This window comes from Triturus cristatus, chromosome 7 (assembly GCF_964204655.1).
Source record: "Triturus cristatus chromosome 7, aTriCri1.1, whole genome shotgun sequence".
NCBI classification, from domain to species: domain Eukaryota; kingdom Metazoa; phylum Chordata; class Amphibia; order Caudata; family Salamandridae; genus Triturus; species Triturus cristatus.
The window spans coordinates 1,359,519,204-1,359,534,306 of record NC_140590.1 but is presented as its reverse complement, the minus strand read 5'-3'; the positions used below and the strand labels follow the sequence as shown (position 1 = coordinate 1,359,534,306).

Sequence of the window (15,103 nt, the reverse complement as noted above, 5' to 3'; positions counted from 1 at the left end):
GCCTCTCGATCTATGCTAGTAGCAAACTGTCTCTACGCATCAAACAGCTAAAATTTGACGAAGACTGTATTGCCGGCATTGTGGTTGCAAGCCCCAACTCAGACAGTTACTCCTGCTCAATGTTTACATCTCTGCTATTACCACCGAGAAAAATTCAAACTGGATCGTCTGATCGAAATTGTTTGCAACACATTAAGGGATTATGGTAGCATACATTGCCTAATTTCCAGAGACTAACACAAATCTCTTCCAAAACCCGTCTGAGGACCTCGGGAATGCTTCCCCAGTGGTTCCCCCACACCTCTCTGTACAATCAATACCCACAGGTAATAGACCATCCAAATATGGCGAATACACAGTTCTCCAATCTCCAATTCAGCAGTGTGGGCTATACAGTATTGAATGGGTGCTTCCCCACGGACACTCTGCCTGCTTAGACAAGAACTAATGGCTACACCCACTCATTTCTGGACTTTACTCTAGGCAGTAGAAAAAAGTCCCCCTGTTTGAGAGCTACTGCATCACAACACAAGGGCAGAGTGACCATTGCCCCCAAATTATTATTATTATTATTATTATTATTTATTTTTATAAAGCGCATAGTCACCCGGAGGTATCCCAGCGCTGAAGAACCCTAAAACAGTAAAACTGAGGACCGAGGCTGAGTTCACGAGGGGGACATAGGAGCTAGGGAAAAAGATGTGTCTTTAGCAGTTTCCTAAAACGAAGGTATTGGGGTTCCAGACGGAGAACCCGAGGAAGGGAGTTCCAAAGACGGGCCGCATGGACCGAGAACCGTCTTCCTCCTGAACGTGCTTTCCTAAACCTTGGGGCGTTGATGAGATTTTCTGCGTTGGAACGGAGGGATCTCGTGGCTATGTAAGGGGTGATGAAATTGCGGAGAACTGGGGGGCCTTGGTTGTTCAAAGTTTTGTGCACCAAACACAAGGCTTTAAATTTAATTCTCTCCCTTATAGGGAGCCAATGCAGGAGTTTGAGGGCAGGTTTGGCCGATGATCTTGCCGGGGTGTTGGTAATGATCCGGGCAGCAGTATTCTGAATCCTTTGCAGTTTATTCAGTGTTGCTTCCGGTGCACCCAGATAAATCGCATTACTATAGTCCAGTCTTGATATAATAAGACCCTGGACTAATAGTTTTTGTGATTTCGGAGGAAGAAGGGGCAGGACTTTCCTCAAGGATTTTAGAAGACCGAAACAGGTCCCTACGACCTTCTTTGCTTGCGGGGCGAATGAGAGTTCCGAGTCAATCCAAACACCCAGACTTTTCACCTCTGTCTTTGGGTCTGGGGGAGGACCTAGACATGTTGGCCACATGTCCAGAGGAAGTGAAGTTCCTTTTGAGCCGAGTACAAGGACCTCGGTTTTTGTCCCGTTTAGTTTTAGCGCTGATCTATTCATCCAATGATGGACCTGCGTGAGGCAGTTGAGGAGATCAGCTTTCTGTTGTTTAGGGTGGGACAGAGACACCACTAATTGTGTGTCGTCAGCATAGCTGATGACACTCACTCCGAAAGGGGAGATAACCTCCTCCAATGTGGACATATAGATATTAAATAATGTGGGGCTCAGGGAGGAGCCCTGAGGCACACCACATTGGAGGGGCATTTCGGAGGAGCGGGCGTTCTTCTCCCAGATCTGATAAGATCGTTGTGTCAGGAAGGATGAGAGCCAGGATAAGGCTGTGCCTTCCAGACCAACTCTTGCCAGCCTTTCGATGAGGAGTTGGTGGTCAACGGTATCGAACGCTGCGCTAAGGTCGAGGAGGATCACTGCCACTGATCCTCCTCCATCCAGCAGCGTTCTGGCTTCCTCTACCGCCGCCAGGAGGGCGATGTCCGTGCCCTGTCCTGGTCGGAAGCCCGTCTGGGAATTTTTCAGTTTGTTGTTAGCCTCTAGGTACTGCGAAAGTTTCTTGTTGATGAGTTTTTCCGTGATTTTACTTACTCCTGGGAGTAAGGAAATGGGCCGGTAATTCGCCAGGTTTTCAGGGTCAAGAGTGGGTTTCTTCAGTAAGGCCTTTACCACCGCCTTCTTCCAGCTCAGGGGCACAACTCCCTGTTGAAGTGACGTATTAATCAACTGAGTGAGGGAGGGGATGATAGAAGGGGCTACCTCTTTAAGGATCCGAAGAGGAGCAGGATCTCTGGGGGAGCCGCTCTTCATGGAGTTGAGCGTCGTCCGTACTTCGTCTGAGGTGACCTGGCCCCATGTGGACAGGCCGGTGGAAGAAGTCGGATATGGGAGAACGGTTTCTTCCCTCGGGCTCAGGGGAGGAATTGAATCCAGGATTAATCGGATTTTGTCCTGGAAAAAGTTAGCCAATTGTTGGCATTTCTCTTGGTCAACTTTAGGGTCAGAAGGGGGTCCCCGTTCTTGTTCTGGTGGTTTTGAGAGTTCTTTGAGGATAGCAAATGCTTCCTTCCCGGAGCCACCCGCTCTCTCTATTCTCTCCTGAAAAAACACGCTTTTGGTTTTCCGGATAGCGGTTTTATAATTGAGAAGAGAGATGGAGTAGATATTTTTATTTGCTCCTGTTTTATCACGTCTCCATGAGCGTTCGATTTTTTTACATTCTTGCCGTAGGGCTTTAAGCTCTGGAGTGTACCATGGAGCAGGGGATATCTTTTTAAGCTGTTTAAAAGTAGTGATTTTTGGAAGCAAAGCGTCGAGAGACGACGTAATCCAGTCACTGAATTGTTTATGGGCCGCATTCGGGTCCGAGGAAAGCTCGGGAGTGGAATCTGTAAGAGAACGGGCCCATATATCAGATGACAATTTGTGCCATTGGCGGTCGGTAACCTGGGTTTTAGGAGTTAAGTGATTAGATATGGGAGTTTCCCAGAAGAACGGAACCAGGAAATGGTCAGTCCATGGAAGGGTCACCGGAGGGTTGGTGGTCATCGTTGGAATATTGGTAAAGATGGGGTCCAATAGATGGCCCTTCTCGTGGGTGGGCTCGTTGTTCACCAGACATACCTCTAGAACTGTAAGGTCATGTCTGATGTCCGCGGCGACACGATCCGTTGGATCAAGGAAGTGGAGATTGAGATCACCTAATAACAGGAAGTTGGAGGTGGAGGAGGCTAGTTGAGAAATGGATTCAACTATGGAGTTGGAGAAATTGCCTGGGGCCCCAGGGGGACGATAGGTCAGAAGCCCCGCCACAGTGAAGGCTGGGGAGATTTGGATGGAGAACTGGCCGCACTCACAATCCTCGATATCAGCGTTAATCATCCTACAGACGTATCGTTCCCTGTGGATTATGGCTACCCCGCCTCCCCTCCCTTTAGGTCTATTTAGCGTTTGGCAGAGATAACCTGTGGGGAGGGCTGTGACGACATCCGGATCGGTGCAGTCAGAAAGCCATGTCTCTGTTAGGAACATTAGGTCGAAATCCTGATTTTGGATTAGGAGATTTACTTCGGTGGCGTGTTTCGGGAGGGAGCGGCAGTTGAGGAGTCCAGCTTTCAGAGCCGGTCTGGTGATTTTAGGGGGGGGGAGTCGGATTGCAGTATGAGCAGGTCGAAAAGACCTTACCTTCCGTAACCGTGTGGTAGCAGGTCAGGGTGGTTTTCGGACGTAGGGCTCGTAGTGTATCAGCTGTATACATCACTCGCTCCTGAGGGTCACCTGGCAGAGTAACAGGGCCACGGGCCGTCCGGGTCCGGACGGGCCCAGACGGGCTTGCCTTTGGCGCGCCTTCGGCGCGCTGACGGCGCGCCCGCTGCGCCCGTCCGCTGCGCGTCCGGTAATTGCACATTATTTTATGGGTTTAAGGAGGGGGGTGGGTGTGGCCTCAGGTAGGCGTGGCCTTGCTTCCTCGCCGTAAATGGCGGCGGGAAATTGTTTTTCCAGGGTTTGCTCGTTGCAGCGAAGGAGTCGCTGTTTCAGCGTGACTCTAGCCCGCTCTGACTGTTTGCCGGGTGAGTGCGCTTTTTAAAATACAATTTTAGTAAGGTGACACAAAAATACAGTGGTGATAGTTTTTAAAAGAATTTCGGCGTTCTCCCGGCTTCCGCCTCAGGAGTTTTCAGGTTCTGTCAGTTCCAACGCTGCTGGTCGCGTATATATGCTGAGGGGGGTGGGCGTGGCCTCAGGTAGGCGTGGCCTTGCTTCCTCGCCGTAAATGGCGGCGGGAAATAGTTTTTCCAGGGTTTGCTCGTTGCAGCGAAGGAGTCGCTGTTTCAGCGTGACTCTAGCCCGCTCTGACTGTTTGCCGGGTGAGTGCGCTTTTTAAAATACAATTTTAGTAAGGTGACACAAAAATACAGTGGTGATAGTTTTTAAAAGAATTTCGGCGTTCTCCCGGCTTCCGCCTCAGGAGTTTTCAGGTTCTGTCAGTTTCAACGCTGCTGGTCGCGTATATATGCTGAGGGGGGTGGGCGTGGCCTCAGGTAGGCGTGGCCTTGCTTCCTCGCCGTAAATGGCGGCGGGAAATTGTTTTTCCAGGGTTTGCTCGTTGCAGCGAAGGAGTCGCTGTTTCAGCGTGACTCTAGCCCGCTCTGACTGTTTGCCGGGTGAGTGCGCTTTTTAAAATACAATTTTAGTAAGGTGACACAAAAATACAGTGGTGATAGTTTTTAAAAGAATTTCGGCGTTCTCCCGGCTTCCGCCTCAGGAGTTTTCATGTCACAAGGCAGTTGCACAGACATTATCTGGCTTTTACACAGAGAACCTAAGGAGAATGAAATGGACGACCTGTTAAATTTCCTCAGTAATGGAAAAATGCAGATCTCTGCTTTGTTTATTGAGCGAAGATGTTGTTGTCAGCGATGGCTGGGAAGCTTTTGCAAATCGATTAATTTGTGAATTCCCATCCACGCGTCGCAACCTGCAACCCATTACACAATCTCGCATTTCATCAGAGACTAAAAAGCTAAAATCTCAAAGAAACTTGGCCCTACGCTAGGCAAGTCCGGGAAATGCAACCCTATCCAATAACTATAAGCAAGCTCAAAAAGCTTTCAGGTCATCCATTCACAGGGACAAACAAATAGCATCCGACCAGTTCTGGTTGAAGCTAGTTCACGCAAGCAAGAATTCCACCTCAAAGTCATTTTGGTCTCTAGTGAATAGGGGGCCACTAGGCGGAAGTGGGCAAGGTAGCGCAAACATACGCGAAGAAGAATGGACCCTGTTTTTAACAAATCACTTCAGCGAACACACAAGCAGGGATGGTCATTCCGGTTCCCTTCCATCAACTGAATCAGCGCCACCATCACTTGAAGCCAAATGTATAGGAAAGACTGGGCATAATAATTGAGTCCACCACGCTCAGAAAGCAACAATAAATGACAGAAAGGACAAGCTTGAAGGTACCATGACAGAGATTTTGATGGCCCCAGAAGCACTCAGAAATATTATTGCCTGCACAATTAGTAAAGCCAGGTTAGAAGGAGCTCCCAGTCCCAATGACCTTCCCCAGGCCCGGTTTAAATCGGATGTAAACCTGTGGTCAGAACTCTTGGCTCCGCTGTTTTCATACTGCAGGCTTAATCACAACATCTAGGAGTCGTGGAACGGAGCCATCATCCATCCCATCTATAAAGGCGGCAGGAGAAACGACCCCAAAAACTACAGGATGATAGCTCTTCTTAACGTTGAATCTAAATACTATGCTAGCAAATTATTGGAAGAGCTGTCGTCCTGCGCAGAAACAACAAGGCACCTCCCCTTTATACAGACCGGCTTTGTGGCCAAGTCAGGAACTACAAGCAACCTACTTGCTCTATCCGTGTTGATGGAAAAAGCAGCAGTCCAATGTATTCAACTCCATTGCTGCTTCGTAGACTTCAATGCGGCCTCTGATAGGGTGCCGCGGGCTGCCTATGGCAAAAATTAGAGAACAAGGGAATACCGCCGGCCCTTCTAAAAGCCATAATCCAACTCCACTCAAACGCCTGGATTCGAATAAAGCTGGAAAAGGGCTCCCAAGTTTCAAAGAAAATACAGACCGCGAGAGGAGTTAAACAAGGTTGCGTGTTGGCCCCTCTCCTTTTTAACCTCTTTATTTCAGACCCATCTCACTTACTTGATAACGTTAACTCCAACCCCCCCTCAAGTAGACGGAACCTGTACCAGCAATCTGCTATACGCTGATGACCTTGTGTTACTTAGTCACATAAGGGTCGGTTTATAGAGGCTACTCGACCAACTGCTCCCGTACACATCAAATAATTCCCTCGAATTAAATCTGTCAAAACAATCACCTTTGGGAAGCGGAAGCAACAGAGAGGCGGGTTGTTTTTTTAACGACAAAAAAAAAAAAATCGATACAGTATCTTCCTACAAATACTTGGGGATTTTTCTGTATTCCAGAGGTTCTTTTTTAAAGCAGAAAGAAGCGTTAAGTCCAAAGCCCTGTCACTGGAGGTTGCCTCAGCGAAGCTGGCGAAACAGCTACTCAGCCCAAGACTGACACCACTGTTAACGGTAATTAAGGCAAAGATTACAAATTCCCTATCATACGGGCACAAGATCATGTTGGGGGCTAACAGTATTACATTGAACATATTAACAACCAAAATCTTTAAACGAGCATGGCGCTTGCCAAGATCTTCATCGCCAGCCCAAGTCTGGCTTGAACTCGGCCTATTAGATCACAATGGCGTCGAGGCGGCGCGTTCATCAAGCTCTGTAACAGATTACGCAACTTTCGGGAAGGTAGCCTGGAGGCAAGACTGGAACGAAATACCGACCAGCCAAAAATATCGGCGCCATCTGGAACATTCCCTGCAGTTACTCGGCATCAATGAATACTGGGGAACAAACCCTTCCCAGCAGGCGTTAAAATCTGTCATCAAGAGAAGCGTCCGGCTCTGGTCTTTTCATTCTGACAGGGCAAAACTGTCTAGAAGGAAACATGTCTGGGTGGTTATTTCTGACTTCAAACCAGGGGTCGAATCACCTTATCTATCAAGCATGTATGCACTTTTATAAAAGCTAATGTTTATGGCACTGAGGATGGAAGAATGGCTTTTTTTAAAGCACTTACCCGAATGTCGTTGCCCTAGTGTCAACAACGAATGTAGGGAGTGCAGCTACCATTCAGAAGCAATTGAGCACATAGTCTGTGCATGTCTCGCATTGCTTAATGACAGAAGGGCCTTGGTGCGGGGTGAATGGAACAAACTCGGAGTTTGAACATGCCGAAATGCTATAATAGCTACTATGAACCCAGAAAACACGATGCTAAACACTCGGTTCACTAAATTTGTCACCAGACCGGCCCAAAAACTTGGGAAATATAGGGTCGCAAACTCCTTTGCCTCTGGCAGCACGGTTTCAGAAGTTTCCGACACTTAGCCCCAAGGCTATGGAATTCCATGCCCCTGCACCTTAGAACCCAAAACAACCTACTACTGTTCAGGAAGGAACTTAAAACTTGGTTATTTACTTGCACCTAATCGGCTGGTTGATTTTCCGGTTGCACTCTATGGCAGCAAGCGCTAAGACACCACGGCAAACATGCGCTCTACAAAAATCCATTTTTCATTTTCATTTCATGCCGCCCTTCGATCCATTTACGAACCCTTGATCATCCTGTGTTGTTTATATGAACATTGCCCTCTTCCCTAACTTTAATTACTCACAGCTCTCATTTTAAAACCCTTTACAACATTTATGCCCGGCTGTTTCCCTCTAGATTTTAAAAACGACACTACGGTCCTTTGACATCCAAGGTTCCAGACATCAACAGAAATTAATCAATTTTTGGACATTTTGCTTTAACTCATTTCTTAGCAAGGTTACTATACTTTTTTTGTACCAACATTTTGTGTTTTAAAATTTTTGTATATATGAAACACGTTTTTTAAAATTGTTATGGTTTTAAGTAATCAAACAATAAATAGTAATTGAATTGAATTTAATTAATTACAGCATTTAAGAGCATGCTACCGCTGCACTAGTGAGGTTGGCAGGGTCCAGTTTAGTCACAACATTCTGGAGAAATTAAACAGTTTTGACATTTGGTAGTGGATTCGATGGATTCAGGCTGGTGATGATTGCCCGCCGGCAAGTGCGCACTCCTAGCCGAACAAAGCCGGCATGGAGAAGAGTTCTTTGCTGCAGCAGTTGGGGTCAGATACATAAAATGTGGATTAAGGTCCAGGGGTAATAAATAGTCATTAGTACAGATCTAGAGTTCAGATTTAGAGGCTAGCAGGAGGCAATTCATGGCTGCCTCTTCCCTCCACTGCCAAAAGTAGGCATGACATCCTGTTACACTGGTACTCCCTCGCATCTGACATGCAAAATATGGTGTTGAGTGTCATTTATGTTAGTGCATAAATATATGTGTGGGTCATTGTGTGCATGTGTACATGCATCTTGGTCGATTGAAATGTGCATGTATGACTCATTTAGGAGTGTATGACCGTGCACATATAAGGAGGTGAGCACATGGGAGTGTAAATGCATATATGCACCTTTGTGTGTGTTTGTACATGCTCTGGAACCACATAGTAGTGCCGGTCATATGGTGGCACAACATGGCGCATGCGGTCATTAGCATCCTATTCCCTGAACCCCAGTTTCTAAAATGTAACAAGGAAGTGGCAGGTCAAGTACGTCCCTCGGGTACCATTTGTTCCTGATCATTTTAACAGCAACCATTCATTCATGAGTTGCAGGCCTCGGAACGTTTAGTGAAATTCATTCTTGAAAAAAAAGATGAAGGCGAGGACTTAAGAGAAAGCCTTGGAATTTGATTGGAAGGAAGACTGGAATCTTAGAGCACAGAGAGAAACGGCGCAGTCTTTTCTCTGCCCACAAAAAGCGTAACGATTTAAAAGGAACCAGAGGAAGGAGATGGGAATTCACCCAGGAAGAGTGTGAAGGACGGAAACCAGCAGCATCCCGCGACTGCCGCCGCACACGAAACCTGTTGGAAACTGATCACTCCTCAATCTGGATAAGGACAAGGATGATCGATCCGGTTTCAACAGCACAAGTTGACGTCCGTGTGAAACAGTTCTGTGCATCTTTTCAATATTCAGTAATCCAACAGCGAACAATAAACATACACTCACGAGACACTTGATTAAGATCAGGAGACGGACCACCCGTGTGAGCCTCCCGATTCTCGCCAAGAGTAAATACGAAAATTAGCTTTTAAAAAACAACATCTTTTACTGTCTTGTACTGTGATTTTAATGTGATTTTACTTGCACTTGAATCAATCACTGTGTTGGGGGGAACAGAGCTGTGTTCAATGCTCTGAGCGCGCACTCTCATTGCCTCACTTCCGCATCACAGTAGCGCCAGGTCAGCATTCTAGTGGCTGGACCTAGGCGGCTCCTTCTTCCCCTTTCAGGCTTAAAATGCACGTGATGACGCGAAGGCGCACACAAGGCAAGCCCGTCTGCGCCCGTCCGCGCCCAACAGGGCCCCGGGGCCGGAACCCCTGTCTCTCCTCCATTGGAGCAGTATCACTACTCGTCTGTGCAGCTTAGACAGCTCAACAGAGCCCCTGACACACGCTGCCTACATTCCATCTCTCCGGAAAAATTTGTTAAACACTGCCCGAAATGTCAATCTACCCTTTCAAGTACGCAAGCCGACTCCTTTACCTACACCACCCACTTCAGATTTCTACTACTAAATTGCAGATCACTCCCAAAACACTCCACGGAGATTTCAATGCTCCTAACAGACCTAAATCCAGATGCTCTATTCCTGACCGAAACTTGGCTAAATTCCTGCGCAGAACCAGATATTATCCAAGCCCTCCCTCAAGGATTTACCATTCAAAGAACAGACCGGTCAACAGGAAGGGGTGGGGGGTTAGCAATTATTTACAAAGACACCTACACCTGCCGCCTGCTCGGCAACCCAGTCACTGACTGTGAGAATGCTCACTTTGTTATAGAATGCTCACCTCGTACATCTTTCTCTGGTATTCTGGTCTATCGTCCCCCTGGCCCGTTAGGTTCCTTCCACCAGTCCATCGTAGAAGTTGTATCCAATCTTATTAGTTTCACACCCAACCTGACTATACTTGGGGATTTCAACCTTCACTTTGATGTGGAATCAGCCTTTAATGCTACCGAACTCTCCCAGGACTTCACAATGCTCCAACTTACCCCTAGAATTAACTGCACCACTCATGTGAAAGGCCACCTTTTAGATCAGGTCTTCTCCAGTCTAGAAAACCTTCAGGGGTCGGATCCTCTGCCTCTTCCTTGGACAGATCACTCGCTGATTGACTTTACTTGGTCTCTACAAAATAATAAAACTCCTTTATTCTCCTCCTGGAAACTAGGTTGGCATTGGTCCAAACTTCCCTTAGAGGAATGGATCCAAGCACTCGAACAAACCAGACCTAAATTTAATCCATGTCCAACCACGACAAACAACGTCTTTCATGCTTGGATAGACCAATCACTGGACTTAGTCCTCCCTAAAACTAAACTCAAAAAAACGGAAGGTTCGCATAACTCTCCCTGGTTCACGCCCAACCTTCGAATCCTCAAACAACAATGTAAAATTAAGGAAAGACAGTGGAGGAAAGATTTCCTCCCGTCAAATAAAACTGAATACAGATCAACGATTCACAAGTATAAAGCTGAAATCAAAAAAGCACAGTCCTCTTACTACAAAGACAGGATTCTTAAAGCTCAGAACTCATCAAGGGAAACCTTTGCCATAATTAATAAACTTCTTAAACTGCCGGCACAGCGGACTATCTCAGACCCCACTGGACAACGGTGCAATAAATTAGCACAATTCTTCCATAACAAGGTCAAAGCAATCGTTGAATCCCTTCCACAGAAGGATATGGACCCAGAAATGCAAGACACGCCTAGCAAGTGCCCCTTTTCTAACACCGCGCCCTCTCTTGAGTCCTTTCCTCCTCTGTCGCGGGAACAGCTTTTAACCCTTTTAGCTTCCATAGAGAGTGGCTCTCCCAAGGACCCAGCCCCTCTGAATATTATGAAACAGCCAACAGATACCCTAGCCCCCGTCATGCTACAACTGATCAATACCTCACTCAGCTCTGGAGTGGTTCCCCCGAATTGGAAAAATGCTATGGTCAGAGCCCTTCTGAAGAAACCTAGCCTTGACCCCACCGACTTAGGCAATTACCGGCCCATATCCCTTCTCCCTGCTATTAGCAAAATAACTGAAAAATTTGTCAACCTTATCCTTTCCGATTTTCGTGAGTCAAAACAATCTCCTCCACCCTTCACAAACGGGATTCCGCCCTCATCAGAGCACAGAGACTGCCCTGCTAGCAGTCACTGAAGAATGCAGGAAAATCCTCAATGTAGGAGGATCCTCTGCGATTATTCTCCTGGACCTAAGCGCGGCATTTGATACCGTAAACCATGTAACCCTTATCCAGCGCTTAAAGAAAATTGGTGTTACGGGAATAGCCCTACAATGGCTTCGCTCCTTCCTAGAAGGAAGATCTTTTCAGGTCTTTGAGGAAAACACTCTTTCCCATCCGATGCCTTTGCCCAACGGGGTTCCCCAGGGCTCGTCGCTTAGCCCGACTCTTTTCAATATTTATATGTCCCCCCTGGCTGACATCGTAGCCCCCTCAGGCAACCGCATAGTGACTTATGCGGATGATACTCAACTAGTGGTTGCCCTCAATCTTCTTGATCCTCACGCTAATAACCTTCATTCTTGCCTGAAAGAAATCTCGAAATGGATGGATCTATCCCAGCTTAAACTCAATGCGGGAAAAACTGAGATGATGGTACTAGGAAATCCGCACTGCCTCCAGCCACACCTCATGTGGCCCTCCGCTATGGGTCTCCCTCCCTCCCCGAAAACCGAGATCAAGAGCCTGGGCATTTGGCTGGACAAGGACCTGAGTTTTAGAGTTCAGGCCAGGAAAACTGCAGCCACTTGTTTTGGATTGCTGAGAATGGCTCGCAAGGTTCTCCCCCTCCTGCCCCCCTCAGCAAAAAAAGTCATGGTGCGGTCCCTTATTCTTTCAAGACTGGACTCTGGAAATGCTCTTTATCTGGGCTCCCCGGCATCTGCTATTTCCAACCTTCAATTAGTTCAGAACTGCGCAGCCAGAATACTTACAGGCTCCTCATCCAGACAATCAGCCAAGCCCTCAATTCAATCCCTTCATTGGCTCCCCGTGCGGGACCGCATTAAATTCAAATCTCTATGCATTGTGCACAAAACATTACTTGGGATAGGCGCTCCCATCAACTCGTCCCTTATCAGTCGCTACAAAGCTACTAGGGAATTAAGATCCGACCATCTTCATCTGGTAAAAATTCCCAGAATACAAAGGATTAGAAGCGGAGGGCGGCTGTTTTCCTACAATGCCTCCAAGCATTGGAATTCTCTCCCACACCCTCTTCGGACAACTACTAATCACCTGGCCTTTCGTAAAAAACTAAAGACTCTGCTACTTCCTTAACTTCGCCTCCTGGTCCTTGATCATATCCATAGCGCTGGGACACTTCCAGGTAGCCATGCGCTCTACAAATGTCCATTCATTCATTCATTCATTCACTTGTTTCAGCGATAAATCTCAGAAGCGTCCCTTGCCTTACATTAAGCATAGGCGACGCTGGTGTGTGTAAAGCTGCTTCCCCTCAAATGTTGGCGGCTTTAAGACTGCTAACCCAAACTGATAACATACATCCATGCTAGGGTATATCCATTGTGAACTTTGTCAAAGTCTTAACAGCAGTGGTCCGAAGTAAAGTTCTAAAGGGGCACATTTCACATAGCTCGAAAAACCGCACTGTATGGCAGAGGTATAAAAAGAGCGTCTGTCCCTCTACCTGCAGTGCAGAACACCACCTTAATGCAGCCCAGCCCACCAATGAGGATCACCATGGACATTACACGTGTGAAAAAATGGGCATAACCGGAGGATGCTAAACCCAAAGAATAAAAAAATCGAACAAACTATGCACATTTTAGAATTCAATTGTTATTTTGCATTATTCAAAAATTGTAAAGTAATTATTTACCGACAAAACAATCAGAAAAGTTGCATATTAAAGCTACAGCAAGTCTGAGGTATTACTCACCAACCACCACCTTTGCACATTCGCAGGAATCTCTGGGTTTTGGGCGGTCAGCAGCGGGCTGACTGAGGAGTTGAAGCGTTCATCGAACCAGGCGGATACCCCTCTCTCAGAGATGCATTGTTTACAGCTGCATGGCCGATGCCTCTTGTCCTGGGTCAAATTCCAGATGCCGCTGAAGCTGCAGTAAGGCGACGAATGATAAATGCACATGATCTGGTACATCTTGTGCACCAGGAGCAGTAGGAGGAGGAGGACCGGGATAAAGACCTTCTTGTGCTGCATCTTTCTGCAGTGGTTTGCTTTGTAATTCATCATTTAAAGTATTCTTAGTGAAACGTTCACCAGCTAGTACACTTCTTGCAGTTTATTAGGACAAATGCATTTCCAGTTTGGACTAGAGGCAGACACATTTTTTTCTTCTTACGGTTTCTTCAGCCTAGAATAAGAGCCATGGACATTTTTCTTCTTTCTTTCAACCAACTGATTTGTTTTTCTTTCCAGCTTTAGCTCATTAGCTATGTGGATATCAAGCATGATCTACAGAACACGAGAGGAAAACATCACACTCCGTTGGCGAAAAGGTCTGTGCAACATGCAGACAAACGGAAATCTCCAGTCAATAGAAAACTTCGAATTTGCAGTCTGGTGAAATCCTCAACTTTGCTTCACACACCAAAACTTTCCTCTACAGAAGAAGGTGTCTGGACTTTAAACATCTGAAAAGGAAACATGGATAAGAGTTGGATCATTGTAAAGTATTTTTAAGTGGTATGTGTATAACATTTCCAAACAACAAAATAATCTGACATGTTTCAAAAGTGTTTGAGATGATCTACGACACAATGTCAACTTATAAGAGCAATTATTAATAGATTTTCAGAAGCAACGAGTGATCAGTTATTAGGGTCTTGCTAGGAATTTTTCCCACTTAGCCAAAAGGACCTTCGTTCATACTCCTTGCAGGCGTCACAGCGTTTGATCTTTTGAGGCTCAACCTAGCAGCCAGTGCTGTTGTGCCCACGGGGGGGGAGGGGGGGCTGCCTAACCTCACTTTGCACTAGGCTAGGCCTCTTAAGCTCAGAAACATTCCAGATTAAGCCTTGAAGAGGGTGCTGGAAATGTGTCCACTTCATGGCCTGTGTGTGAACTGTGCTCCATGCCGATAGAACTCGGAAAAGTATGAGGCAATCAGTGATTAAGAGGTGGTTTACACCATGGTTTCTGGAACAGGCGTCATTACCTTTGAGTCCTGGCCTTCTGTTTTTAGGCCTGGCATTATTCCATGAGCAGAAAGCAAGCAGCTTGTTGAAAAGCTGCTAGAGCATTTGGAATGCCTGACTAAAGAGAATGTGCTTATCGCCTTCATGTCCTACAACATTACAATTCAATATGCTTTATTCGATATTTTACAAAAAATCATAAAAGCAGAAACAATTACCACTAGTATATATCATTGTACATATTTCATATATAATAAAAACACACATAATTATAGATTATTATATACAGTAATCTGATCAAACTGCAAATTTTATACTGAATAAACATTCATTTTTAAATTTATAATATCATAGTTTTTCTGCATCCAATTACATTCCTTAAGAATCGTGCTATAGACCTGGCAGAATCCTCGTTCAGTAAATATTACAAAAACAATAGTGCAGGTCCGCATTGTATTAAATCCAATATCTCTAAAATTGGTAAAATCCATCTCTTTCTTTTTACTAAGTAACATTTACAAAAAAAGCACCTAATGAATTGTAGATTGGACTGACAAGTCATCACATGGACACTTACTTTGCGTTTTTGCCCAATCGTTCATTATGGGAAAATATGTTAGAAGGTGAAAGATACCAAACCTAAATCGGGTCAGGACAAATCTATCCTGTATGCTCTCCATATATTTTAAATATGGTTGCATGACATATGGTTAAAAGTTGCTTTATTCGATAAAAAAAAATACCATAAAAGCATTCTACATCTATACATACAAAACACAAAAACTATTTTAAAAAAATGATTATAGATTTACAATTATTAGATAAATTTATCCATCTAGAAACATTGTG

General features: G+C 45.8%; 1 protein-coding gene across 3 annotated transcripts in view; it reads right to left on the bottom strand.

Moving 5' to 3' along the window:
* LOC146812058 (CMP-N-acetylneuraminate-beta-galactosamide-alpha-2,3-sialyltransferase 2-like) overlaps positions 1-15,103 on the bottom strand; it is a 447,618-nt gene that overhangs the window by 227,955 nt on the left and 204,560 nt on the right. For all 3 annotated transcript variants that reach the window (XM_085619063.1, XM_085619064.1, XM_085619065.1), the window contains one exon: positions 13,035-13,750. In XM_085619063.1, the coding sequence (XP_085475189.1) occupies positions 13,035-13,349 (315 nt within the window). In that variant the 5' untranslated portion in view covers positions 13,350-13,750. The remainder of the gene's footprint in view (positions 1-13,034; positions 13,751-15,103) is intronic.